Genomic DNA, 27,992 nt, shown 5'->3' on the forward strand with positions numbered 1-27,992 from the left:
GGAGCGTAGTTCTAGGGGCGGGGTCGGCGGGGAACAGGGGCGGGGCCGGAACTACAATCCCCACAAGGCTGCGCGCCGGGCCACGGAGTGCCGCCCATCTCCCGAGCACGGCTCGGGAGACCGGCCGGAGCGCCGGGAGCGCCGAGTAGAGGGTTCGAGGTCCGGGGAAGAGGACCCTGGGGGCTGTTGGGGAAATCCGGCTAGAGAGACGGAGGCAGAAGCGTACGCGACACCCTGCAGCGCTCCCCGAGCGCAGTTTGCTGCTGCCGCGCGGCTCCAGAGGGGCCGCGCGCCGAGACCTGCGTGGTCAGGTTCTCATAGTGGTCTAGGACTGGGCGACTCCTGGCCTCAGTTTTCCCATCTGTACAGTAGGCGAAGGTCCCGGGACCTCTTGACTCTTTAAGGCAAAACATGCTAATTTTATGAGCAACTCCAGGGATTCATTCTGGTCAAACAGATTTATTAACCCAAGGATTCTCTACATTGGGCCACGTTTGGGGACATTTGTGGTGGTTGTGACCCGGGGGCGGGGGAGGGTGCACTTGGCATCAAATGGCGTCAAAACCTGGAGGCCAGGGATGTCGTTCAACACCCTGCGGTGCACAGGACACAACCAACCCCAAGCGTACACAGCGCAAAGGTTGGAAGATCCCGGTTTGACCCCACTGCTGAGTAAGGAGGAAAATTCAGATCTAAAAGGGCCCGGAGGGGCGCCTGGGTGGCTCAGTCGTTAAGCGTCTGCCTTCAGCTCAGGTCATGATCCCGGGGTCCTAGGATTGAGTCCCGCATCGGGCTCCCTGCTCCACGGGAAGCCAGCTTCTCCCTCTCCCACTCCCACTCCCCCTGCTTGTGTTCCCTCTCTCTCTGTCAAATAAATAAAAATAAAATCTTTAAATAAATAAATAAATAAATAAATAAATAAATAAATAAATAAATAAATAAATAAATAAATAAATAAAAGGGACCTGAAGGGGGAAATTCCATGTTTCCATTGTCTCCCTGTTTCCTTCCTGCAGGAACCAAGGAATTCCCCCTGAAGATCTGTCAAATGTCTATCCTGAGAGGGGGCGGCTGGAGGGGAGAACCCTCCTCCCCGGGGTTCCTGCTGCCCCCAGGCTCCTCAACCCTGCAGGGCCCTAAGAATCCATCCTGGTGGATTCCCTTCCTTTGCAAAGCATCGCCTCAAGTCCCCATTTATTCCCGGGAAAACAACACTCCAGGAAACAATTTTGCTTGCCCCTGGTCACCTTCCTTTTTCTCTTCCAAATAAAGTCAGATTAAAGTGTGCTTTTGTTTTCTTCTTTACACATCTCTCCAGCCCTGGGTGTGCCACTCAAGCTAGCCTAGAGCGCCTGTTTTGCTGATTATTTTTTTAAAATTCCAAGGTGTTTGATTGGCATGTTGTTAAAAGCAAAGACTCAATTTTCTTCATGTAAAAAAAAAAAAATCTCTTCAACGTATTTTTCTGCCTATTTTTTTAAAGATTTTATTTATATTTATTTATATTTATTTATAGATAAAGGGTGGGAATTCAAGTATCAACGGGTGAATGAATAAACAAAACATGGTCCATCCAGACACTGGAATATGATTCAGCCTTAAAAAGGAAGGGATCCTGACCCCTGCTACAACGAGGATGGACCTTAAAGACACTGTGTTCAGTGAAATAAGCCAAACACAGAAGGATAAACACTATGATTCTACTCGTATGAGTCCCAGATAGTCAGACTCATAGAGAACGAAAGCAGATGTTGGGAACCAGCGGGGAGGGGGGAGGGAGAGTGACTGCGAATGGGTATGGAATTTCTTTCTGGGGTGATAAACATGTTCCATGACTAGATGGAGTTGATGGTTATGCAATAGTGTGCGTGTGCTCTCTATGCCTCTCAAGGGTACTCTCTAAAACAGTTAATTTTATGTTATGTGAAATTTGCCTCAAAAACATTTTTAAAGACATACAGGAAGAAAAGATCTTTGGGGCACCTGGTGGCTCAGTCAGTGAAGTGTCTGCGTTTGGCTTGGGTCATGATCTCAGGGTCCTGGGATTAAGCTCTGAATCAGACTCCCTGCTTAACGGGGGGGGGGGGGAGGGGGGTGTTTCTCTCCTCCTTCTCCCTCTGTCGCTCCCCCTGCTTGTGCTCTCTCTCTCTCTCTCAAATAAATAAATAAAATCTTAAAAAAAAAAAAAGAAAAGAAGATCTTTGCTTCCCTGTGTCCTGTCTGTGTGCCACCTCCATCTCCTTGCAGGCCAGGAATGGACCAGTTCTCTGAAATCCTCTCTCTGCAACCTTCAGAGGTTGGCTGGCCCCCAGCCCACCTGTCTGCTGTGTGAGCGCCCCCCCCAACCCAGGGGACCCTGCTGTCAGGCTGTCCATGCAGACACTGGGCCTATAAAATGCATCCCTGCATCCACACAAAGAACTCCACTCTGGGCAGGAAACCCAAAGGAGACCTCCCCCACCCCAAATCTTCCTAACAGAAGTCAAGCACAGAGTGCATCCAAAGGGCAGCGCTGAGTCCAGGAGGGGAAAGGCAGTGTGGTCCAGTGAGCAGAGCCAGGCGGCCTACAGTGGCCCAGAGCTGGAAGCCCCCCACATGCAGGGGACTGTAAGTGTTGTGCTTTGCCTGCTAGGCACCTAACTCCTCTTCTGCACAGGGCAACCCACCTTTTTTGTCCATACAGTTCCCGGGACTGCTCTGCCGCCTCAGCCCCATCAGTCAGAGCATTTCCCTCCCCCTGGGCTCGGCGATTGGTTCAGAAATGGAGTTGGGACTCAACGGGACCAATGAGAGTCAGCCTTGGGATTTTGTTTGAAATGCAAGCGGAGTTCTTCTCATTGTGCTGTAGGGTTAAAGCCTGGAGCTTCCAGAAGTAATTTTTACTACCCAATAGTGGAGCTTGTCTGAGAATTAAGCCCCAACAGAAGAGAACAGATCCCAAGGGGAAAGAGAGGTCCATGCCTTGGTGACATTGTTTGAGCGCCTGGATCTAGCCCTGCCTGAATCAGGAGCCCTTGGGCTTTCCTGCAATTTGTCTTGTTTGGTGTGGTTTTTATGACTTAAGCTAATTTGAGTTATGATTTCAGTCCTTTATAAACCACGAGCTTCAGTCAATAGGGTCCCTTCTGTTTTGACATTGCTTGTCATGTAGCGCCTTTCACAAGTCACGTGATCCTCAAAACTCACGGTGACAGGCAAGTCGTGCCCAGAACCAACAGGTTGGGAAAACCTGGGAATTGGTTCCCCAACTGTAAGCTGAGTGGCAGCAGAAAGTGCCCCCGAGTGTCAGAAGCCTGGGTCGGCTGCTGACGGGCGGGAGGGCCATAAGCTCTTCCATACAGCCACAAAGCAGTCAGCAGATGAGTCTGGAGAGGGGACGGGCGTCCCCACAAGCCTGCCCCTCTCTCCACGGGGCCGGGGCGAAAATCAACGTTCCTCACGCCAAGTTGTGCGGCTTTTGTTGATCTGGCTCATCATCCTGTTGATGTCTGAGGATGCTCTGGACGTTGGTGTGCGCCAGGTGCTTCCCACTCTGTGGGGATCCTCAGACCAGGCTCTTCCTGGAAACGCAGGGGGGAGGGGTGGAGAGCATTTCCTTCAATGCCCAGGGAAGGCCGATGAAAGCCACTGGAGATCCGCAAGGAGGGAAAGTTGCCGCGTCCTGCTTCCTGAAGATTATAGGACACTTTGCTGCCCCCAGCAGGTCTCTCTGCTCGTCAGCCAGACCGCAGGGGCGCTCCTTGCCCCTCTGACGCTCACGCACCCACACAGCTGATCACAGGCCGACCATCTGCCACTTCCCCCGCAGCCAGAAAACACTGGCTTCTGAAAAACAAACTGAACTGTCCTAAAGTTCTGAAACCCAACCTCTTTGCTCACATCTCTTTAACCCTTACTTGGCACAGAATTATAGAACCCACCTGGTTCTCTGCTTTCCCAGGCCCCAGAGCTGAGACTAACAACAACAATTAGTCACCATTAATATTTACAGAGTGCTTGTTTCAAAGCACTTGACATCATCTCCTTTGTCCTCACGGCAATCCTACACAGCAGGGCGGCAAGTAGCCTCGTTTTAAAGATGAGAAAACATTGCATCCACCGTCCTTTGGATCATTTGACGCTTATGATTAGGTTTATGCGTGTGCCTTCCCCACTCACACCCCAAGGCAGGGTTTGCTTGCAGCTTGCATCGAGGTGCCCTGTCCAGACAGGGCCTGAGTTCCACGACCTTGAATGACCTCTTCACGATTCATGGGGCTGGAAATGCACCCCAGGGGGCACAGAGTTCCAATGGACCTCGCCGAAAGCCCGGCCATGTGGGACTGGGGTGTCGGGAGAAGCCCCATTTCGGGTAGTCCTTATTCTGTCCCAGCCTACCCTTTTGTTTGATTGTCTTCCAGCACTCGTTACTACCTGGCGATATCTTACTTATCTAGAATGTCTGCTCCAGGGCGCCTGGGTGGCTCAGATGGTTAAGCATCTGCCTTCGGCTCAGGTCATGATCTCAGGGTCCTGGGATCGAGTCCCGCATTGGGCTTCCTGCTCCTTGGGAGCCTGCTTCTCCCTCTGCCTCTCTCTCTCTCATGAATAAATAAATAAAATCTTTAAAAATAATAATAATAATAATAAAATAGAATGTCTGCTCCACCAGAGCTGGCAGTTCTGTTCACGGTGGTGTCCACATCTCCTGGCCCAGGGTGAGTGCTCAATACAGGCGGCCAGCCAATGTTAGGATTATTATTATTAATATTTTAACAAGACAGACAGGATCGCCCACGCATCCCCTGAGGAGCCCTGTGCAGCCTCCCCAGCCGCTAAGGATCAGGCGGGCACTGTTGTCACTCACCTACCAAAGGCAGCATGTCCCAGTCCCTGGCTTCAGGTCTGATCAGCAGGTGCAGTGACTAGAACACTTCCCAAAACATCCACACCCACAGCCTTGCCCCCCCCACCATCTGAGGGACCCACAGCCTTGCCGTCCCCCCACCATCTGAGGGACCCACAGCCTTGCCCCCCACCATCTGAGGGACCCACAGCCTTGCCGCCCCCCCACCATCTGAGGGACCCACAGCCTTTCCCCCCACCATCTGAGGGACCCACAGCCTTGCCGCCCCCCCAACCATCTGAGGGACCCACAGCCTTGCCCCCCCACCATTGAGAGACCCACAGCCTTGCCGTCCCCCCCACCATCTGAGGGACCCACAGCCTTGCCCCCCACCATCTGAGGGACCCACAGCCTTGCCCCCCACCATCTGAGGGACCCACAGCCTTGCTGCCCCCCCACCATCTGAGGGACCCACAGCCTTGCCGCCCCCCCACCATCTGAGGGACCCACAGCCTTGCCGCCCCCCCAACCATCTGAGGGACCCACAGCCTTGCCCCCCCCACCATCTGAAGGGCCCACAGCCTTGCCCCCACCCACCATCATATGAGGGACCTGGTGTCTGCTTCAGATCACTCAGGGAAGGCTGGGTGGCCTCCCAGCGGGGCCACCACAACAAGCACTCCTTTAGAAATGCAGATTCTTGGGGCACCTGGGTGGCTCAGTCATTAAGCATCTGCCTTTGGAGGGTCATGATCCCAGGGTCCCTTGTCAGGCTCCCTGCTCAATGGGAAGCCTGCTTCTCCCTCTCCCGCTCCCCCTGCTTGTGTTCCCTCTCTCGCTATGTCTCTCTCTGTCAAATAAATAAATAAAATCTTAAAAAAGAAAGAAAGAAAGAAAGAAAGAAAGAAAGAAAGAAAGAAAGAAATGTAGATTCTTGGCCCCCACCCCGCACCTGCTGAATCAGAAACTCTGAGCTGGGCCCCAGCCATCTGTTTCAATGGGCCTCTCCTGGGGATTCCAGTACCCCCCTCCCTCAACTTTGAGAACCAGGCCCTTTCCTCCCCCCACATTTGCAATGTATGGAGATGTCTATGGTCATCAGGACTGGGGTTACTCCTGCCACCGTGGGGGTGAGGGCCAGGGATGCTGCTGCCCCCCCACCACAGTGCCCAGGAGGCTCCCACAGAGTCACCTGCCCAGAATGTCAGCAGGGCCAAGGAGGACAAACTCTGCATTAATTGTTTGGAAAATATAATGGTCTGACCCCTGCTCACGCTGGACAGCAGGGTAACCCCCCAGGCGTCAGAGGGGACAAACCAGGGCGACCCCAGGGTCTGTGAGTCACCCCCACTCAGTGTGTGTAGTGAAGTGTGTGAAGCATCTGGGAGCTCAGGAGTCAGATGGTTACAGAACGCAGTCTCCTGGGGGTCAGTGGAACCCCCTGACCCAGGGGTCTCACCTGGGGGAGATTCTGCTCCCCAGGGGACATTGGTGACGTCTGGGGACATTTTTGGTTGTTTCAACTCCAGCGAGTGCTCCTGGCATGGAGTGGGTGGGGGCCAGGGATGCTGCCCAGTACCCCACGGTGCTCAGGACGCCCTGCACCAAGAAACATCCATTCCAAGTGTCAATAGTGCCGAGGCCGACAAAGCCTGCCCAAGAGCCGAGCAGATGGTGAGGGACCCTGGACAAGGGTCTTGGGGCCCCGAGCCTCGGTTTCCCCACCTGTAAACTGGGAACGGTGACAGGACCTATTCGCCTTAGGCTGTTGCAAAGACAGGGACGAGGGCGGCCAAGGAGAGACCCAATGCCTGGGTCTGGGGTGGCGGGATCTATTTGGCGGCAGACCCCGCCCCTTAAAACCGAGGCCCTTCTCCGACTGGGGGATATCTACCTAAGGAAATGGAGGCCCTTCTTCAGGAGAAGGCCGTGCCCCTGTGTCAGGAGCTGCAGGAACCCCCGTGCCCTCCTAGCCCCCGGCTCGGTCCTCTAGGTACCCCCGCCCCGTCCCGTGTGGCCCTTGAGCTGCGAAGAGGCACCGGCGCCACATCCCGTCCCCGCTCGGGAAGAGCAATTTCTATTGGCCATCGGGCAGCAGCGGCGAGGTCCGATTGGCCGAGAGGAGCGTAGCGGCGAGTGATGGACGGTCTGGGGCGGGGCCTCCGGGGCGGGGCGGGGCGGGGCGAGGCGGGGGGCGGGGCGAGGCCGGGGCGGGGAGGCGGAGGGCAGAGTGCCCCGCCCCCGCGGGAATAGGACTGGGGGCGGTGAGGTTGCAGGTTCTCCTCCGCCCCCACTTTTCCTTTCTCAAATGGGGAAACTGAGTCTCTGCTTCCTGCCTTTATTCAAAATGTTATTTCCAATACCGTGGGTGGTGGTGGTTTTTTTTTTTTTGCATTACTTTTGATTTTTAAAGATTTTTTTTTTAATTTATTTATTAGAGAGAGAGAGAGTGAGAGAGAGAGCGCAAGAGGGGGAAGGGTTAGAGGGAGAAGCAGGCTTCCCGCGGAGCAGGGAGCCCGATGCGGGGCTCGATCCCAGGACCGTGGGACCATGACCTGAGCCGAAGGCAGACGCTTAACCACTGAGCCACCCAGGCGCCCCACGATTTTTAAATATATCTCAATTTTTTTTTGAGATATTTACCTCCTTGACTGAGGTGTTTGGGTTTTTTGGGGTTTTTTTTGCCCTTTTGTGAACTTTGTGTCCAACGTGAGTGCCTCGCTCTCTTGACCCAGGTTCCAGCTCTACAGAAAAGGACTGAGCAGGTGAGCTCAGTGGGTCCACAATGTTGGGCCTCTGATGCTGAAGTCAGTCATTACTCCTAGATCTAACCTTCAGTGGGTGGAGAGGGAGGGGACCTTTGTCCTTACGTTTAAAAATCGAATAATCGGGGGTGCCTGTGTGGCTCAGTAGGTCAAAATTGACAAAAATTGGGTGCCTGGGTGGCTCAGTTGGTTAAGCAACTGCCTTCGGCTCAGGTCATGATCCTGGGGTCCTGGGATCCAGTCCCCAGGATCCTACTCAGCAGGGAATCTGCTTCTTCCTCTGCCTGCAGCTTCCCCCTTGCTTGTGCTCTCTCGCTCTCTCCCCTCTGTCAGATAAATAACTAAATAAAATCTTAAAAATTAAAAAAAATAAAAATTGAGGAATCAGTTAGGCACAATTGTCAATTTTTGTCAATTTTTGTTTTATTTTTTTAATTTTTAATTTTATTTATTATTTAATTTTAATTAATTAATTTATTTGACAGAGAGAGGCACAGCGCCCCTATAAGCTTAACCAACTGAGCCACCCAGGCACCCAATTTTTGTCAATTTTGGTAACATCTGTATAGGGATAGAATTCACATATGATACAATTCACCCATTTAATGTGTACAGTTCAGGGGTGCCTGGGTAGCTCAGTCGTTAAGCGTCTGCCTTTGGCTCAGGTCAAAGGGTCCCAGGGTCCTGGGATTGAGCCCCGCATCAGGCTCTCTGCTCCGCGGAAAGCCTACTTCTCCCTCTCCCATTCCCCCTGCTTGTGTTCCCTCTCTCGCTGTGTCTCTCTCTGTCAAATAAATAAATAAAATCTTAAAAAAAAAAAGTGTACAGCTCAATGGTTTTTATTTAATTTTTTAAGATTTTTAACATTTATTTGACAGAGAAAGAAAGAGCACAGCAGGGGGAGCAGCAGGTAGAGGGAGAAGTAGGCTCCTCGATAAGCAGGGAGCCCGATGCAGGGCTTGATCCCAGGACCCTGAGATCATGACCTGAGCTGAAGGCAGACGCCTCACTGACTGAGCCACCCAGGCATCCCTATTTTAGAACATTTTAATCATCCCAAGAAGAAACCCCATAGGCATTAGCAGTCACTCCCCCGACAAGCCCCTGGCACCCACTAATTCACCTGCGTCCATGGATTTGCTTATTCTGAACATTTCATGTGAGTGGGTCATGCAGGATTCGTCCCTTTGTGTCTGCTTTCCTTCACTGAGGGTGATGTTTTCAAGATTCCCCCACATGCTGGCGCTTCACCCCTGCTTACAGCTGAATAATATTCCAATGTGATGGGCCACGTTAGTTTTCTGCCCGTCAAGCCGCGAACGTTTGGTTTGTTTCCACTTCTCGACAATGTAAGTAACACTGCTTGGAACATGCGTGCGCAGGCTTGTATGTGGACATATGCTTTCATTTGCTGCACGAAATGGTAACTCAGCGTTTAACCTCCGGAGCAGTTGCCCTCCTGTTTTCCAGGGCGGCTGCCCATGGCGTGCTCCCACCGGCCTGGGCGTGAGGGTCCTAACTGTTCCATACGCGCACGCACATTCCTGTCTGTTTGAAGACAGCTGTTGGACCAGGTGAGAAGGACCGTCTCACTGTGGTTTGGGCTTGCATTTCCCCGATGACTCAGGACGTTGAGACGACGATAATTATGGAACACCTACTATGCGCCAGGCCCTTTCCTGGGAAAACACACTTGATCTTGGCCCCAGCAGCGCTCCTGAGCCCTGGAAGGAGGCCGATGACGGCCAAGGGAAACAGAATAAGGGCGAGATCGTGCTCACGGAGTGAGGGCTCTGCGGAGAGTTGGAACCAGTGCGGTCTTCACAGGGACTGAAGCGGTTGGGGAAGGCATCTTCACAAGGTGACACTTTCCCTGAGCCCCCCAACACTGAAATGTCCCCTGTGGGGAGAGCATTCTGTGCGGACAGGGCAGCCTGTGCAGAGGTCCTGAGGCAGCCTCTGGCGCTGCATGTTCCAAACAGGCACGAGATCCTGCAGGTTGAAGTTTGGTGAACACAGGGGCTCATGGAGTTGAAGCTGAGAGAGCCAGAGAGTGTTGCCACTTTGCAAAACCATTTAGCAGTTTCTTTTCTTCTTCCTTCCTTCCTTCCTTCCTTCCTTCCTTCCTTCCTTCCTTCTTTCCTTCTTTCTTTCTTTCAGATTTCTTTGAGAGAGAGAAAGCTCATGCAAGCAGGGGTAAGGGCAGAGGGAGAAGCAAGAGAGAATCCTAAGCAGACTCCCTGCTGAGCGCAGAGCCTGACATGGGGCTCTATCCCAGGACCCCAAGACCATGGCCTGAGCTGAAACCAAGATTTGGTCACTCAACAGATGGAGCCACCCACATGCCCCTGGCAGCTTCCGTTAAAGCTAAACCCATGTATATTCTATGACCATCCCAATCAACTCCTGAATAGATAGGCACCTGTTACGGACTGAATAGTGCCCCCCAAACTTAAACCCTAAACCCCTAACTGCCAAGAGCTCAGAATGTGGCTATATTTAAACACAGGGTCTTTAAAGGCTTAAGTTCAAATGAGGTCACAAGGGTGTCCCTGATCCAGTGAGACCGGTGTCCTCATAAGAAGAAGAGATCAGGACGCAGTCAGAGGGACGACCCTGTGTGGGAAGACAGCGTGGACACACCGAGGAGAGCCCTCCCAGGAGGAACCGGCTGACACCCTGATCTCGGACCTCCCGCCTCTAGGAGAGAATAAATGTCTGTTGTTTACGGCTCCCCGCCCCCTGTCCATGTCACCGTGTAACGGCAGTCCCAGCAAACTGATACGGTGCCCAATAAAATGAGTGCATATGTCCAGTAAAAGACTTGCATGGATGTTTGTACTTTACTCACAATAGCCCCCAAATGGAAACAACCCAAGGGTCCATCTGCAAGGGAATGGGCCAAGTATTCATGCTATGTTTGCACCACGGAATACTATGCAGAGGTGAGACGGTGCGTGCACCTGCTACACACAGCCCCCAGCGGGGTCTCACTGCGTGGTGTGGAGCCGAGGAGCACATTGTACGACTCCATCGATGGAAGGTACAAAATCCGGTGAAGCAAATTCATGGTGATGGAAGTCAACCTGTGGTACCCTCGGGGGGGGCGGGCAGGGTCAGGGCAGGAAGGACCCTCCGGGGCCAGGGCGGGGAGTGGAGGACATGGGGAACAGTGCTCGGGCACCTCTATGTACGCACAGACATATGGACGTGTGGATATATAAGCAAGTTTTTATTTATTTTTATTTTTTATTTTTATTTTTTTAAAATATTTTTTATTTATTTATTTGACAGAGAGAGACACAGCAAGAGAGGGAACACAAGCAGGGGGAGGGGGAGAGGGAGAAGCTGGCTCTCCGCAGAACAGGGAGCCCGATGCGGGACTCGATCCCGGGACTCCAGGATCAGGACCTGAGCCGAAGGCAGTCGCCCAACCAACTGAGCCACCCAGGCGCCCTAAAAGGGTTTTATTTTTGAAGAGAACCCTATCCCTACTCCCTGGCCCCACACACGCACAGCCTTCCCCGTGATCAAATCTGTCACCGGCTGTTTGTCACGAGGACAAACCGACACTGACATGCCTTTATCACTGGAAGTCCACAGTTGACATTAGGGCTCAGTCTTGGTGTTGTCCATTCTATGGCTTTGGCCAAATGTGTGCAGACACATACCCACCATCACAGTGTCATAGAGTTATTTGCTGCCCTGAAATTCCTCTGTGCTCCACCTGTTCACCCTCCCCGCTCCAACCCTGGCAACCACCACAGATGTTCATCTGTCTCCTTAGCTTCCCCTGTATGTGTACACCTTATCGAGCTGTGCAATTAAAATTTACACACACTACAGGGCGCCTGGGTGGCTCAGTTGGTTAAGCGACTGCCTTCGGCTCAGGTCATGATCCTGGAGTCCCAGGATCGAGTCCCGCATCGGGCTCCCTGCTCAGCAGGGAGTCTGCTTCTCCCTCTGACCCTCCTCCCTCTCATGCTCTCTGTCTCTCATTCTCTCTTTCGCAAATAAATAAAAATCTTTAAAAAAAAAAATTTACGCACACTACAGTAGGTTATATTTTCACTTTTTAAATATTATTTCTGGGTGCGTTTGCGAGGACGTTTCTGGATGAGATTATGATGGGAACTGGTTAGCCCGAGTGAAGCGGGGGCACCTCATCTCATGAGGTGTAGGAGTCATCTCACCCATCGTGGGCCTGAACTTTAAAGAACGGGAAGGAAGGGAGAATTTGTGCCTTCTGCCTGAGCCCTCGAGCTGGGCCCTCGGACTGGGACTCCAGCTTGCAGATGGCGGATTATGGGACTTCTCAGCCTCCGTAAGTGCAAGGGCCAATTCCTCCTTAGAAATCTGTCTGTATATCCGTTCTCATATTCTTAGATATCCTATGGTTCTGTTTCTCTGGGGAACCCTGACTAACACAAGCTCCCAGGTGCTCCTCCTGGCACCCTCTTTTCTGCTTCGAAGCCCCACTCCTGCGGTGGGACAGGAGGGGCAGGAGAGCAGGTGGGGGCAGGTTGGCTAGGGGTGAGGGGTCTGCCTGAGTAGAAAGGAGAGGGCTGGGTCCCCAGGAAGGGCTTCCTGGGTGAAAGTCCCGAGCCTCCTGCCGCTGGCCCCCTCCAGTGCAGCCCTCCCTGCCCGCCCCACCCCCAGTCTGCTGGGCCAGTGGTGCTATTTTAAGATGCCCCCCACTTCCTTCCTCACCCTGTCAGGAGCCCACTTCCTGACTGGGTCTCACTCTCTCCTCTTAGGGTGGGGTAAAGACAGACTTGCAAGTTGGGGTGTTTCTCCACCAACCCCAGGGTCCCAGACGCTGAACTTGGGTTTCCCGGTCCATTCTGCAAACCAGGAGGGGCCATATAATTTGTAGATCCCCTTGTTCAAAAATTATTAGGAATTTCAAGACAACAGCCACAGAGCAATAACCCATGGGAGGGGCTCTTCGGAGCTTGAGGCTCTGGGTGACTGCACAGGTCTCAGCCCCTCGAAGTTAGTGCTGCCCTGAGCCCTGGGGCTGTCCCCATACCTCATGGTTTCATAAACTTGTATTTATCTATTTTATTGTAGTAAAATACACGTAACATAAAATTTACTGTTTAGTCATTTCTTTTTTTTTTTTTTTTGAAGATTTTATTTATTTATTTGACAGAGACACAGCCAGAGAGGGAACACAAGCAGGGGGAATGGGAGAGGGAGAAGCAGGCTTCCCGCTGAGCAGGGAGCCCAATGCAGGGCTCGATCCCAGGACCCTGGATCATGACCTGAGCCGAAGGCAGACGCTTAACGACTGAGCCACCCAGGCGCCCCTGTTTAGTTATTTCTAAGTGCACAGCTCAGCGGCATAAAGCACGCTCACACCGTCCTGCGACCACCCCCACCCTCCGTCTCCAGAACGTTCCATCTCCCCACACAGAGACTCTGTCCCCGTGAAGCACGGACTCCCCACCCCCTGCCCCAGCCCTGGCTCCCACCCTCTCCTCTGTCTGTGTGGACGGGACTCCTCTGGGGACCTCCTGGGAGTGGGGTCCTGCGGGATGTGTCCTTCCGGGTCTGGCTCCTCTCGCTGAGCACAGTGTCCTTGGGGTCCCTCCAGGTCGTGGCAGGGGTCAGGGTCGTTCCTTTTGTAGCAGGTGTAGGTGCACCTGTTCGAGTCCCTCTCGCTCTCGGGCAGACACCAAGAAGCAGAAACATTAATTTCTAACAGTCAGTCTTCTTTAAGCTATTTGGTTTTATGTCGGCCTCTGCCTGATCATAACAGTGAAGCACTGAAGCCAAGCAAGCCCCAAATAAACTCAGAAGACACATCCAAGGGTGAAGAACAGAAAACAGTCACCAGCAAACTCATCTCACTGTGCCACTGCCCATCCTCACTGTGGGGTGTTTTTCTCACAGGGGGGCCTATGGGTGCTTCGTTCCCCGGACGCAGCAGTAGACCATCTCATTAGAATCCTCTGCTTCCAGGAATCGTCCCTGCGGGTCCCTGCCCTTGAGTGTGCGATGTCCCATATGCCAGTTTGGTTCTGGCCACAGCCAGAAATAACATATGTGTCCATCAAGAGGGCATGGAGTATATAAGCGGGGGGCCGGCTTGGGGGTTGCAGGAGAGGATTGCAGCTGGACCCGGGCAGAAGTGACCACCTGCACAGTGTTTGTTAAAAGCTACTATGTGTGTTTAGAGTTTTTAAAAGGCGGGGAAATCTCTTGCATCTGCTCTCAGGTGCACACAGGTGCGTGGGTTTCTCAGCATAGAAACAGGAGCAGCTGGGAATAGTGGCTGCCTTGGGTTGGGATCATCCTCTTCCTGGGGAACGGGACTGGGAGCAGGACAGTTTATGCACTTTCAGACCCTTTGAATTTTGAACCACGAAAGTATATTTCCTATGAAAACATAAAAGTAAAATATTAAAAACAAACAAACAGGGGCGCCTGGCCGGCTCGGTCGGGAGAGCATGCTACTCTTGATCTTGGGGTCATGAGTTTGAGCCCCACGTTGGGTATAGAGATTACTTAAAAAAAAAAAAAAGTCTTAAAAAAAAACCAAACAAGCAAACAAACTAAAACCAAACCCAAAGGCCTTTGTCCTGGTCTCTGTACCACAGGGCTGCAGTTTTGTTTGTTTGTTTTTTGCCGAGTCGACCAGTCTCTATTCGGTTTCCTGTTGCTGCACTCTGAGGATGTTTTTCCGTTTTTCACAATTAGAGACAACACAGGGACAGACAGCTACGGACAGAACCTCATTCCATATTGCTTGCTTAGATCCTTAGAAGGAGAATTATTTTCCCACCCCTCCCTCCCTCCTTTCTCTCCTTCCATCAACATTTATTGAGCCCCTACTGAATGTTAAGCCCTGACCTAGAAACACTGGAAACACAACAGGGAATGAGACAGATGCAGGTGCCTTTCCTCTTGGAGCTCACAGGCTAGGCTGATGCTTCTAGAACTTTCTGGATGATGGACACATTTTCCATCTGTATCATCTAGGAGCTACCAGCCCCCATGTGACTCTTGAACACTTGAAATGGTCCCTTGAGACTGGAGACCTGAATTCTAAATTTTACTTTTAATCAATTCATTTGAATTTAAGTAGCCATGTGCAGCTTCCAGAGTGGACAGCATGTGGCTAGAATTCACAGCTCCAGGGTGGGAGCATTTTTAAGACCCTAGATTCCTGTGGCCTATTATCTTCCACATAGGCTGAGTGTCTCAGGTCAGGAGAGAGGGAGAAGCACAGGGCCAGGACTGCCTGAGGCCACGAAGCTGCCATCCACCGTCACAAAGGCTGTCCTATGGTTTGGGGAATCATCCTCATGCCATGTGTCAGGCATCCATCCATTTGTCAGGCATCATGGGGGACAGTTGGGGACATGGTGGATGAAAGCCTGGGCCACTGCCCCAAGGAGTTCATGGAATATGGGGAAGACAGATGATAAACAAGGAAACAACCCAATATGATGATTGGAGATGGAAGTCCTATGATGGCAATAAAGAGGGTGATGGCACAGGGGTGCCTGTGGTGGGGACTCTGGCTGGGGGTGGTCCAGAGGCAGGGGCTCTCTGAAGAGGTGATGTTTGAGCAGGGGCCTGAAGATGAGGAGGTACTGGCCCTGGGGCTATCTGGGGACAGGGCACTGCAGGCAGGAGGCGTGGCTGGTGCAAAGGCTCTGAGGTAGGAACAAGCTTGGGAAGGCCAGCATGGCTGCGGCGGAGGGAGCAAGGGGAGAAGGGTAGGAAAAGTGGGCTAACGGCTGGACCATCCAGGACCTTTGGGAAGGGAGGAAAAGGCAAGTGACTGTCCTGAAACATGGGGAGCCTTACAGCAGCGCTTTTATCTTCGCAGAGTTTTTTTCTGGTCAGTGGAGGGAGCTCGGTAAGGCTGGGCCAACTGCATGTGGATGGGGATCGAGCCTCATCCCCACCTCCAGGGCCTACCCCTCTTTCTCTGATACCTGCTTGTGTTGTCCTAAGGGGTAAAGTGGTGTAGCCCAGACGGAGAGGGGCTGGAGAGGAAGGAGGGCCAGGGAAGGAGGCTGTGGACAGGCCTCTTCCTGTTCAAAGAAGTCATGAGGAAATCAAGGAAATTGGCAGGAGTCTGGCATGGTTGTGACCTTTGGAGCTCAGAAGCACTTCAGCTGACACTGGGAGCCTTGAGGGAGGCAGGTGGGTAGGGGGGCAGAGTCCCCCTGGACAGCCTCCTGGCACGCAGCTCGGGGAGGTGGCCAGAGGAAACCTCAGGAAACCACCCCTGGGCAGTCTCCACTCCTGAACCCAGGTCCTCTCCAGGCCTCTGTCAGGAGGACTGGGGCCCTGGGGGAGGGCTGGCTGGGAGGCTTATCTCTGTAAACAAAACTGAAGATTAGAGTCCCTCGGGGAGGAGTGCGGGCTGGGGCTGCAGGCAAGGGGTGGAAAAGGCGCGCAGGCTGGGGGAAATTCGAGGCAGGGTGGGGGCCTGGTCTGCTCTGTCCCTGTCACCTCTTCCGCAGGCCTGTCCTGACCACTGTCTCAACAGAGGTTCATCAACGAACTCCTGCCACACTCCCTTTCTGCGGCCAGCCCTCATCCTTATCTGTCTCTTGTTCCTTCCTCGTGTAATATTCTGCTCCCTCCTTTCAGTGTGAGCGGAGCCTGGACTAGGGTGAGGAGTGTGAGGCACTCCCCAAAGGCACAAAATTTAAGGGACACCAAAAGCTCAGCTGCAAAGATTCATAGGATTTTATTTTATTTTAATTAATTTATTTGACAGAGAGAGACACAGCAAGAGAGGGAACACAAGCAGGGGGAGTGGGAGAGGGAGAAGCAGGCTTCCTGCTGAGCAGGGAGCCCGATGCGGGGCTCGATCCCAGGACCCTGGGATCATGACCCGAGCCGAAGGCAGACGCTCAACGACTGAGCCACCCAGGCGCCCCGATTCATAGTATTTTAATGCGATATTTAAAAAGCCGAAATTAATGCAAAATAATCCATGATGAACAAAATATCAAGATTTTGGGAAAGGTAGGATCCGACCGTGCACTTGCATGACCTTGCCTCCCTCTCCTCACCCGTTCCAACAAAATTTCCTTTCTTTTTTGATAGTGCATTAACATTTTTATCCCGATGACTGAGTTTTATGGCGCCTCTGTAAATTTTGCTTCCAAAGCGAGTGCCTCACTCGCCTCCCGCTAGCTCTGGCCCTGGAACGAGTGAAAGAACGAATGAATGGCTGTATCTCTGCGCAAAACCAGGGCTGCAATCCGGAGCCCGGCCCGCGCGCCCCGCCACGCCCGCCCACAGTAGCAGGCCTCGCCCACCCCAGGCGTGTCCCGCCCACCCGGGCCATGCCCCGCCCCACCAGCGAGTCAGCTCCTCCCTTAAGCCCGGCTCCGCCAACCACAACCCGGACACGCCCACCCCGCGCGTGACCCCGCCCCCCGATCCCCGGACGCACGGAGCGCCGGCGCCAGTCCGCAGCCCCTGGGCCCCCGCGCGCGTCTCTCGTCACTTCCGGGGCGGTGGCGGGATCGAGGCTCATTTCCGCCCGTGGGGGTGCGGCGGCGGCGGCGGCGGCGGCGGCGGCGGCGCAGGAGGCCGGGCCGGGGCGCCGAGGGACCAACGGACGCACGGGCGGGCGGCCGGGAGCCATGGAGCGCGGCCCCGGGGTAGGGGGGCGCGGGCCGCGGCGGTGAGTGCCGAGCAGGGGCGAGCGCGGCGGCGCGGGGCGACCTCAGTGGCGCCCGCGGCCGTTTGGGGAGCTGGGCCTGCCCGCGAGGCCGGGACAGCCAGGTGGGACGCCCCCGAGACCCCTCACTCCTGGGGAGGCCGCGGTCGCGGGCCAGCGTTCCGACCCCGGCGGAGCCCTGTCCCCGGTCCTTTGAGTTCTCCGACGAAGGGTGGGCGCCCACCCTCCGGGTGACGCGCTCCCCCCACCCCGGGCGAGCGCCGTCCGAGTCGTGGACTGCCCACGCCCCCAGCCGCCGACCACCCCCCGCCCGGCCCGACACCCGGGCCCGCCGCAGCATCCCATGGCGGAGCCCTGCTTCCCAAACGTCTCCCGGACGCCTCTGCCTCTTGGCAGGCATCTCCCGGCCGCCTGGGACACCTGGGTGGGCTCCCCGGTCTCCGCTCCCGTTGGATCTCCAGGTTGCAGCCCGGGAACACACCGCAGCCCCTAACCCGTGGTGCCTGTCCTCGGCCCAGGGCTCCTCCAGGACGAGTCCAGACTCTGCAGCAGGGCTCACGGGCGCGGCCTGGCCCAACCCTGGCGCCCTCTGGGACCCCTCTGGTCACCTCTTCCTCCCCTTGTCCACTCAAGTGGAGACCTGCAGTTCCTGGGACTCGCCGTCGCTTCGGGTTTTGCTCTGCCCTGTTCCCTGTGACCCGGCCACTTTGCACCTTCTTCCAGGCAGCTTTCCCACCCCGACTGGCTGGGTGAGGTGCCGTGGCCATCGTTCCTATTTAGGTCATCCTAGATATTGCAGTTGCTTGGTTCCTTGTTGGTCCTCAGAACACCAGCAGCCCTCACTGGGCCTGGTGGGGGGGGGGGGCCGGTGGCAGAGTGCCCAGTGCGCACTTGTGGACGGAACTGCTGGGGCACTGGGTGCCAGGGGTTTGTGTCCACTGAGTGAAGCAGTGGGTGTGCACTGCCCGGTCGGAGGCCCCGCTCTCAGGGCTCACTCACTGACGCTCATAAATGGCACGAGGGAGGTCCAGGTATGTGTGGCCCAAGAAAAGACTGCCCTCCTTCCCTGTCCAGCCTGGCAGACTCTGTAGCTTCCCCCATTTGTCTTTACCTCTTGTCATTTGCTCATTCGTTTTGCCAGTGTTTACTGAGCAAGAGCAGAGAGCTGTCCTGCCCTCATGGAGTTTCTCTTTGATTGTCCTGGGGGGTGGGGAGTGGGGGTTGGGGGGGTTGGTTAAACATGTAAATACAAGCTGTGGTGAGTGCTGTGGAGACAGACCTGGAACTATGAGAGCATGGGGCGTCTTGACCTGGTTTGGAAGGCCTCTCCAAGGGCGCTGGAGGGGAGATCCAGAGGGTGGACAGGATAAGGGGCAAGGGCCATATAGTGAGATTGGGGGAGGGGGTCCCTGGCAGGGCAACGGCATGGACTTTGGCTTGTCTGGGGAGATCGACGGGAGTGGGGTACACGGTGAGTGAGGCTGCAGAGGTTGGCCCTTGAGAGGCTGTGGCGGGGGTTCAATTTCTAGCCTGAAAATAGCGGGAGGCCAGGGGCATCCAGAAGAAAGATGGTGTGCTTGGGTTTGTGCTGGGAGAGGAGTGTGGCTGCCGGGCAGAGTGGTGTGGGGTGGGCAGCAAGCAACCAGGCAGTGCAGTGGCCCAGGTGAAAGGTGGCCAGCATGTGGACCAGGTGTTGGTTGGAGGAAGACCTATCAGACCCCAGTGGAGGGAGGAGTCAAGGATGACATCCGTGTTTCTGGCTTGGGCAGTGGGGCTTGTCCACCTGGGTGTGCCCCTTCATTTCTCAGTTGCCGGGGGGCTCCTACCTGCCCACCTGGCTCTCAGCTAGGCCTTCCTCTTGAAACCGATATTCACCGGATGTGCAAACGCCAGCCCCTCTCTGCCTCCCCAGCACCAGTGGGGAGGTGTGGATCTGGATCTCTGAGAATATGTCGAAGGGGAGGGCATCCTGTGCTCTGTAGAGTGTCCATCGGCATCCCTGGCTTCCACCCATTCAGTGCCGGGAGCATCCTTCCCCGTTCGTCACAACCCAAAATGTTCCCCCGTGTTGGCCAGTGTCCTGGGGGGCAAACCTCCTGCATCTGAGAATGAGAATAATAGTTAATACTTGCGCGTGCAGTGCGCATCCCGCCGGGGAGTTCTGCAAGTTCAGGGACACCGTGGCTTTCACAGCTCCTGCCCCCTCCCCGCTGTGTGCCCCAAATCTGGGCAGAGGCAGGCTGTGGCTCTCTCCAGCACTTGGTGGCAGATCACAGGTCCGCAGGGGGCAGGTGTGTCCCTGGCCCAGTGGTCTGCGAATGCCCTGGCCCTAAAACTGCACGTGCTGGGGTGCTCTGCTGCTACGAGCGAGCTGTGAAGGTCCCCCTCGTCCCGGTCTGTAAGGAAGGGCCTACTGCGTGGTTAGGTCTTTCTCAAACCTTTGGATTCCTTTCAGTGTTGGCAGCGCCGTGTGGCATTGAGTTGCTTTAGTGATTTAGCTGCAGTCTGTGTGACGTGTACTGTATGTGTCTCTGAGTCGTGTTCCGCCACCCTGCCCCGTCCACCGCCTAGTTCTCTCATTTACTCCCCCTGGGAGGTGAGAGGTGTCTCCACTGGGAAGTGAGGAGACAGGCCCAGGAAGGGAGTGAGCCTTGCCCGAGGCCACAGAGCCCTAAGTTGGTAGAGCTGAAGCAGGAACTCCTTCAGGCTCCAGGGCCCCCTCCCCCCAGCCTGGCCCCAGCACAGGGGAGAGCCATTGTCCCAGCTCAGCCTCTAGATGTATCCTGCTTTTGTTACCAGAGCCTTTGTTTGTTGTATGTCCCCTGCCTCTGGACAGTGCAGTCCTGCCCCGCAAGGCCTGGCCCCCTGGAGCATGCTCCCAGGTCTCTCCGGGCAGCAGTCTGTCCTTCCCTTGGCTGCTTTGTGTCACTTGGGGGTGGCCAATGACTCCTTGGATAGCACGGAGATGGGCTGGGGGGAGAGTCTGGGCCAGCTGTGTGGACAGAGGCGTAGGGAGGGTAACAGGGTATATGTGAGCCCAGAGCAGGGGCTGTGTGGGGGGACAGCTGGGGTGAGCCAGGGTTCTGATCGCCCAGCACAGCCTGCAGGCCAAGGCTGGGCTGACAGGTGGAGGCTTACATGGCAAGAGTCGGTGACTGCACTCTGAGGAAGGGTATAGCACATGCTGGTCTGGTCAGCTTTGGGTCCCACAAGGTCCCTTGGGAGGTACCTGAACCCTGCGGATGACGAGCTGGGCCCACAGGTCCATGGGATGGGGGGTGGAGCAGTTTGGGCAGAAGAGGGTGGACTGGGCTGTGCGGAAGGCCAAGAAGCTTGGTATGGATGAGATTGGGTCACCTGCCTCCTAGCGGAACCCCGAGGGAACCCCACCTCTCTCTTTTCCCCTGCAGGGCTGCCCTCTGCACGACATGGAGACGCAAGTCTGCGAGGCTCCCGAGGGCTCGGCTTGGACCACGATGGGGCTGGGCCGCGGCCTCCTAAGGGGGCTCTTGTCTGGGGCGGTGGCTGGGGGTTGCCCTCCCCCCTGCCCGCGTCTCAGAGCACCCCCACCCCTCCCCTGCCACGCGAGGCCCACCCTGGGGCCCGGTGCCCGCCATGAACGGCCTGTCAGTGAGCGAGCTCTGCTGCCTTTTCTGCTGCCCGCCCTGCCCCGGCCGCATCGCTGCCAAGCTCGCCTTCCTGCCGCCAGAGCCTACCTACTCGCTGGTGCCCGAGCCCGAGCCAGGGCCTGGCGGAGCCGGGGCCGCCCCTTCGGGGACTCTGCGGGCCTCTGCCGGCACCCCTGGGCGCTGGAAGCTCCACCTGATGGAGCGTGCGGATTTCCAGTATGGCCAGCGCGAGCTGGACACCATTGAGGTCTTCCTGACCAAGAGCAGCCGGGGCAACCGCATCTCCTGCATGTACGTGCGCTGTGTGCCCAGCGCCAGGTGAGTCTTCTGGATGGAACCGGGATGGGGCCCAGACACCACGTGGAGGGGTGGAAGGACCGAGTAAGGGAGACCTGGGAGGCTCCTGGTGCAGGATGGCTCCGTCCTTGGGCCTCTTGTTTCCTGCCAGAGGTCTCCCCGGAGGGCCAGCACCCAGGTGGGAGTGCAGGTGCCCTGGGGACTCACCTTGCCAAAGGGGTGGCAGATCACACCCACCAAGAGCAGGCCTCGTTCCACCCAAGGCCACGTGGGACTGCCCTGGGCCCTAAATGCCGGGTGTCCTTCTGGCTGCAGTCCCGTCCTGCAGATAAGTGCCCCGAGGCGCGGGGAGGCGGTTCTGAGGGGCCATGTCACACCTGCTTGATGAGGGGCTGCCTGCTTCAGGGTCTCGGTGCTCACCTGCCCAGGGAAGGGCGCCTGGGTGCTTGGTGCTCAGTGAGGCCTTGGCGTTCACTTTGGGGCCAGGGCACCCGAGGCCTGGCAGGTGGCTCAGGCCAAGTCTGACTCCTCCTTACCAGGGTGTCCTTGGGGCCTGAAGTTCAGCTCTTCCCTGAGTACCGCAGTGGGAAAGAGGTGGGGCCTTCCAGGTGTTTCTGCCTTTAGAACAGGTGGGGTTTTTACTCCAGGTCTGAGTTCAAAGGGCAAGTGTTTACCTTTTAGCCAGGCTGGGGCCCAGGGGTGCTGGAGGAAGAAGATTGTAGGAGTCCATTGGCCAGGATCCAGCCTGTCGGTGTGGCCTGGGGCAGGTCTTGATCTGCCAGCAGCCTTGCAGGGCAGAAATGAGTGCTGGGGTCATGTTCTTTGGGAGTGGGAAGAGGTGCTGTGAGCAGGGGGCTTTATTCATTTGTGGGGGCAAGGGTGGGTGCCACTGCCTCCTTCTCCGGAAGGTTCCAAGCTGCGGGCATATGTGCGTGCCATCCTTGGGCTGTCAGAGTCCCTCTAAAAGGAGCGATTCCAGAGGAGAGACAGCCGCTGCCCAGGGGGAATACCCGTGGCGGTCACTGTGCTTGCTCAGCCCGCACTGTGAGTCCACCCTGTTTCGAGACTGTGACCGATGGTCCCAGCGGTCCCCTTTCCCAGAGGGGACGTCGGAGGCTCTGCTGGCTGTCCCCTGCCCAAGACCACACAGCCAGGAGGAGCTGGGCTCTTGGTGGCAGAGGCGGCCTGTCTCCCTCAGGACTCTGGTCCGTGGTGGTTGTGGGGCCCTCTGACCTGTCCTCCCCCACCCCCACCCCGCCGTAGGTACACGGTTCTCTTCTCCCACGGCAACGCAGTGGACCTGGGCCAGATGAGCAGCTTCTACGTCGGCCTGGGCTCGCGCATCAACTGCAACATCTTCTCCTACGACTACTCGGGCTACGGCGCCAGCTCGGGCAAGCCCTCCGAGAAGAACCTGTATGCCGACATCGACGCTGCCTGGCAGGCGCTGCGCACCCGGTGAGCCCCCGGCCTGATGTTGGGGTGCGGGTGACTGCCCCGGGCTCAGGCCAGTCTCCCCGGGTCCTGGCCGGTGGCCTGCAGGGGAGGGAGCCCTCCGCGGCCACACTGGGTGGCCCCTCGGTGTGACAGGCAGGCTTGGTGTGCCGGGACGGGGGGTGGGCACTCTTCTGCTCCCGGGAACCCCTTGCCTGGCAGGGGTGTGGATGGGCTGGGGCTGTCCCTGGGGCAGTGGAAGCTCCGCCTGTACTGGGTGGATGGAGGACGCAGGCCTAGGAGCTGGCTGTGTGAGAAGACGGAGATCCTGCAGCGAGGGAGCATTTGATTAGCAGGGTAGAGTGGGGCTGCTTTGTTCTCAGGGCTGGCCTATGAGGCATGAGCGTCCATGGACTGTGGTCTCCTCTTGGGGGTGGGGCTCCTCTGGGCCTGGAAGGTTCTGGAAGGTTCTGGAGGGTTCTATCAGGCAGCTCGGTGTCTAGCACAGCCCTGGGGGCCGGTGGGAGGCTAACAAGCAGAGGCTAGGTCCTCCCTGGGTGTGGGCCCCCAGCACATACCTGTGTGCTTGACTCAGGGCCACCGAGATCTGGGCCACGCCTCCCTTCCTGGACCCCCACAATGCTGCTCATCCAGCTCCTGGGCAGCCCCCTTCCCACCCTACCGCTTGCTCACTGAAGCACATTTGCTTGGTGTCTGAGAATCCAAAGAATCCTCTGGAAGGAGGCCACCCTGACTGACTCTGACCCTCCTAGAGGTGGTGCCCTGCTTCCTGCCTTCTCGGGGCTGCCCCATCTCAGCCCTACGTGGCCGACCCGCCCCACCCGTTCCTATAGGGACCAAAGTCAGCTTGCCCTGGGGAGGTGGGGACCCTGGTTGCCGAAGTGATGCATCAGGCAGTCCGGGCTGCAGGCCCCAGGAGTGGGGTCCCCTGGCACCACCCTGGCACTGGGGACCCATCCTGGGCGGTGCGGTGCAGGTACGTGCTGCCCTTGGCTTTCTCAGCCCTTCCTGCTGTCCCTGCTGGCTGGGGGGTGGCTGGCAGATCACACCCTGCTCTGGGGTGAGGGCTCTGAGCTCTGTCCATTCCACCATCTGTCCTGCTCCCAGCACTGTCTTCCAGAGACCCGATCCCTCAGGGAAAGAGTCAGTGGGAGGGCAGGAGGCTTGGACCCAAGTGGTGACCAGGGGCTGGGGAGGTCTGGGGAAGAATTGTTGCTCCATCTGGCACCTGTCCTGTTTTTCCAGTTGGAGATGTCCAAGGGTTAGGGCTGGACTGGTGCTTGGCGCAGTGGTGGCCGCTGGCTGAGGAGTGGCGGCCAGGGTGGTAGGCGTGAGGCCAGGCAGCTGTGACCTGGAGTGCTGCCAGGACAGAGACAGGTGTGGATGGCCCCTGGGTAGACAGGGAGGTGGAGTCTTGCTGCCTGGGTAGGTTGCACAGATGAGATGCAGAGGGGTATCCCCTTGGTATATCAGGATCCAGGCTTGTGGGAGGAGAATCATGGAGGCCTTTCACCCGGGGAGGGTGGCTAGTGGGTCCCCATGCAGATGGGAATGGGCACTTGGAGGCTGTGGAACTGGCTTGGGGCTGGGTCAGCTGTGCTAGGGGTAGGGTGTGGTGCTAGAGGAGTCGTGGGGGGGGCGGGTGGCAGGGTGGGGGGAAGGGCTGGGGCCTGGACGTGGGAGGTGGTGCCCACCTCCACGCAGGAGCCGCCATTCCCACTCACCTGTGTTGTGCTAAGCACCTCACTGGGCATGCTAGACACCGAGGGGCTGCAAACTGGCTGATAAAATCAGGGGACACAGCTACCATGATTTCTCATGGCCGAGAGGATGGGTGATGCCGGGAGGAAGACAGGTTCCCTGCCTGTGCTCCCAGGACTGGGTGTGTCCCTGGCCAAGTGTGTGGGGGGGATAGGGGCTTGGTCGGGGGGGAGCAGGAGAGGCCTCAGGACTGCCCTGCCCCCCAGAAGCCCAAGCATGGCCTTGGGGCCCTCACCAGGGGCACTCCATACCTGTGATCCAAGTTGATACTGTTGCTGAAACAGGGTTAGGGCCAGGCCCCTGCACATCTGCCCAGGCCCTGCCTCCTCACTGAGCAGACCTGTTCATTGTTGGGGGACCGGGGTGGTGAGTAGGGGGGACTCTCCATTGCCTGGAGGCTGCGCAGGGAGAGTGGGGCCTGCCCCAGGAGGGCAGGGGTAGCAGGGGTGTGTGCTGCTTGCCACGGCTGCGGCTGACCCTGCCCCACCGCCAGGTACGGCATCAGCCCGGACAGCATCATCCTGTACGGGCAGAGCATCGGCACGGTGCCCACCGTGGACCTGGCCTCGCGCTACGAGTGCGCTGCCGTGGTGCTGCACTCCCCGCTCACCTCGGGCATGCGCGTTGCCTTCCCTGACACCAAGAAGACCTACTGCTTCGATGCGTTCCCCAAGTGAGAGAGGGACGGATGGGGGTGGCCGTGGCGGGAGGCCGGGGGTGGGCTTCTGCGGGGCGCTGCGCTGCTCCCAGCCTTGACGTGCCCTGCCCTACAGCATCGAGAAGGTGTCCAAGATCACGTCACCGGTGCTCATCATCCACGGCACGGAGGACGAGGTGATCGACTTCTCCCACGGGCTGGCGCTCTATGAGCGCTGCCCCAAGGCCGTGGAGCCGCTGTGGGTGGAGGGCGCCGGGCACAACGACATCGAGCTGTACAGCCAGTACTTGGAGCGCCTGCGCCGCTTCATCTCCCAGGAGCTGCCCAGCCAGCGCGCCTAGCCTGGCCCCGAGCGTGCGGGGACTTCAGCAATAAGGCGGTGCCTGGCCCTTGCCCCCGCCTCGGGCCGGGGGCTGCATGTGAACCCCCCACCCCGGCACCCCAGTGCTCCAAGGCAGCTGGAGGGTAGGGGGCCGGGCCGGGGCCGTGGACGATGTACAGGCTCAGAGCTACGCTCTCCTTTCCTTTTGGAAGCAAAAAGAAGGAAAAACGTGAAAACAAATTAAAGATTTAAAATTTTAGGGTTCCTCTCCCTTTGGTGGTTCATGCATGCTCTCTCAGGGCCCAGTGAGTTGGACAAGGGGGCGGGGCTTCGCCCCCAAACTCCCAGGACGTTTTGGCACGAATGCAGGGGTCAGGTCGCTGTCCCTGCGGAAGAGAGGGTGGGTTTGGGTCCCATCCGGAGTCCCACCCCTTGAGGCTACTGGTTGGGTGGTGATGGAGGGGTAGGCAGCGTTTGAACCCAGGACCCTTGCCGGCTTGGTCCCATGTGCCTCCTGGGAGGGCGGTGTGCTCCGTCTGCTCTGGGGCCGGGGCCCCTTCCGCTCCCATGTGGTAGATAAGGACGCAAGGTCTGGGCGGTGCAGTGCGGTCGCTGGGCTGCCTTAGCTGTCCTGCCTGTCCTCACCCCCGTCCCTTGCACAGAGAGCCAAGGGAGCCCGCCCTGGCCCTGGCCCTGACCGGTCCAAAGGCCCAGCAGGGTCTCCCCAGGAAAGGGGGCTGGGACTGGGTACAGGGAGCACTCCCGCCTTGGGGCCATCGGAGCGTGTCCTCCCGGGGTGCCATTGAAGGCAAGGCTGAGCCAGGGTCTCCCTGGACCTCACCACCAGCCCCTGGAGTGTCCTCTGTGCCCCCCCCAGAGCGAGAAGGGCCTCGGAGACGAGTGGCCTGTCGTCCGTGGCGACTTAGCCCGTGTTGCTGCAGCAGGCGGTGGGGAGGCCAAGACCCAGAGCTACTTCCACCGCCTGGTCCGGGGCTTCCTGGGTCCCGCGGCCCCTTTAAGAGAGGGCGGTGCTTCGTTCTGGGGGCGGGGACGACACGGAGGGGGCGCGGTCTGGGCGGAAGCGGAAGTGGCGGGTTCCGCGCGCGAAGGCGGCCGCGGCGGCCGCGGCGGCGGCGGCGGCGGCCGACCGGACCCGGGAGGAGGCGGTAAGTGGCCGCAGCTCGGGCCGCGGCAGCCCGCCCGGCGCCCGCGTCTTCCTTGCGCGCCTCGACCTCCCCGCCCGCAGGGCCCGGGCCCAGCGCAGACGTCGGTGTCGGCGTGGACAGCGAGCGGGGCTTCGCTCCGCGGGGCTTTCCGTTGCTCGCGGCTGAACTCCGGACCGGTGCGCAGGGACTTGGAATGCTCGCGAGGCACCTAACCGCCGCCGTCGCGGTGACGGGGGTGGGGGCCCGCCCGCCGCACCGCGCGAGGACGCCCCTCCCTCGAGGCTTGCTGTCCGGACTAAGCCCGCCCCTGGGCCTGGGGGTCCCGGCCGGTCCTTCTCTAACCCAGGGAAGTGCCCTGGTCTGGGGATGGGCAGTGGAGCCTGCTGCTGGTGCCTCGTCCCCCCGAGCCCCACGTGCCCCTCTTGCTGGGAGTCAGGGGCCTTTTTGATACTAAGGGACGCGAAGAAGCAAAACTGAGTACACGCGAGATGTGTACTCAGTAGAGTAGAGAAAGTCTACGGGCCTAGCTCTCGTCTGCCCTCCCCACCACAGGGCCTTTGCACAGGCTGGTCGTGGTGGCTGACAGGCCCTTCCTACATCCTGGCCTTGTGCAGATGACCCCAGCATGGCTACTGTTTCTCAACGGGTCTGTTGCTACAGTGTTTCTTCCCCAAAGCACACCCCACCCTCCCCCTGCTGCCCTTGTCACAGGGCATGTTCTTTTGACCCCGTCAGGGCCAGAGCTCCACAAATGCAGTAAGTTGAAAACAACTTGTTTAGAATTGGAACAAAAATGTTTTCAGATACACAGAGTAAAAAATTTGGAGTCCGGAAGGGTGTTGGGGGAAGACTTGGCATCCTTCCCACCCCTGACCTCCAAGGCCTGGCTCCCCTCTCCTGGGGCAGTTTCTCCTGTGTCAACAAAGAAAATCTATGCATATACATCTGATGTGTTTACACAAAACTTCGCTCCCTTTACCTGGGATCCTTTCAGTCAACATAGCTTGGAGAGTGCTCTCCGCATTCTGACATAGAGATCTGGGTCATTCATTTTAATTGCTGCGCCATATTGTATTAGTACCATATTTATTGTTTCCTGTTGGTAGAAATTTAGGTTCTTTCTAGTCTTTTTGTAACAAGCAATACTAGATTGATTATCCTTGTACAAATGTCTTTGTATCCAAGTAGGACTATTTCTGTAGGCTAAATTCTTTAGTGCAGGAGTGATGATAGGTCAAAGGGCTTTTCATAGGTCTCTAAATGTGTGCCTGATCTCTTTAACAGGTCATACCAAATTGCCTCCCACCAAGGAAGGAAGGAGAGGCCTAGTGTCCTCCACCCCTGATGCCTGATTTTGCAGATCTGGTAGGGGTAAAATAGTATTTCATTGTAGCTTACTTGTGTTTCCTAGAAGTGAAATGAAACATATCAATAGTTTTGTCAGATTTATTTT

The 27,992-nt window shown here is 57.0% G+C and overlaps 1 protein-coding gene across 1 annotated transcript; it reads left to right on the plus strand.

The window, feature by feature from the left end:
* The first annotated feature begins 17,095 nt into the window (after positions 1 to 17,095).
* On the plus strand, positions 17,096 to 25,632 carry ABHD17A (abhydrolase domain containing 17A, depalmitoylase). The gene is made up of 5 exons (XM_045863437.3): positions 17,096 to 17,254; positions 20,662 to 21,198; positions 22,441 to 22,635; positions 24,887 to 25,066; positions 25,167 to 25,632. The coding sequence occupies exons 2-5, from the start codon at positions 20,867 to 20,869 to the stop codon at positions 25,390 to 25,392; spliced, it is 933 nt and encodes a 310-aa protein (XP_045719393.1). The 5' UTR covers positions 17,096 to 17,254; positions 20,662 to 20,866; the 3' UTR covers positions 25,393 to 25,632.
* Positions 25,633 to 27,992: the final 2,360 nt, after the last annotated feature.

Source organism: Mirounga angustirostris, unplaced genomic scaffold, assembly GCF_029215605.1.
Source record: "Mirounga angustirostris isolate CCGP_5_RB_7025 unplaced genomic scaffold, mMirAng1.0.hap1 SCAF_1, whole genome shotgun sequence".
Classification (NCBI taxonomy): Eukaryota; Metazoa; Chordata; class Mammalia; order Carnivora; family Phocidae; genus Mirounga; species Mirounga angustirostris.

Excerpts from the sequence above, each read along its gene's own strand:
- ABHD17A (XM_045863437.3), top strand. The coding sequence starts at position 20,867 with ATGAACGGCCTGTCAGTGAGCGAGCTCTGCTGCCTTTTCTGCTGCCCG. Across the intron at positions 22,636-24,886 it reads TGGCAGGCGCTGCGCACCCG|GTACGGCATCAGCCCGGACA; the intron begins GTGAGCCCCCGG and ends CCCCACCGCCAG. Across the intron at positions 25,067-25,166 it reads TGCTTCGATGCGTTCCCCAA|CATCGAGAAGGTGTCCAAGA; the intron begins GTGAGAGAGGGA and ends CCTGCCCTACAG.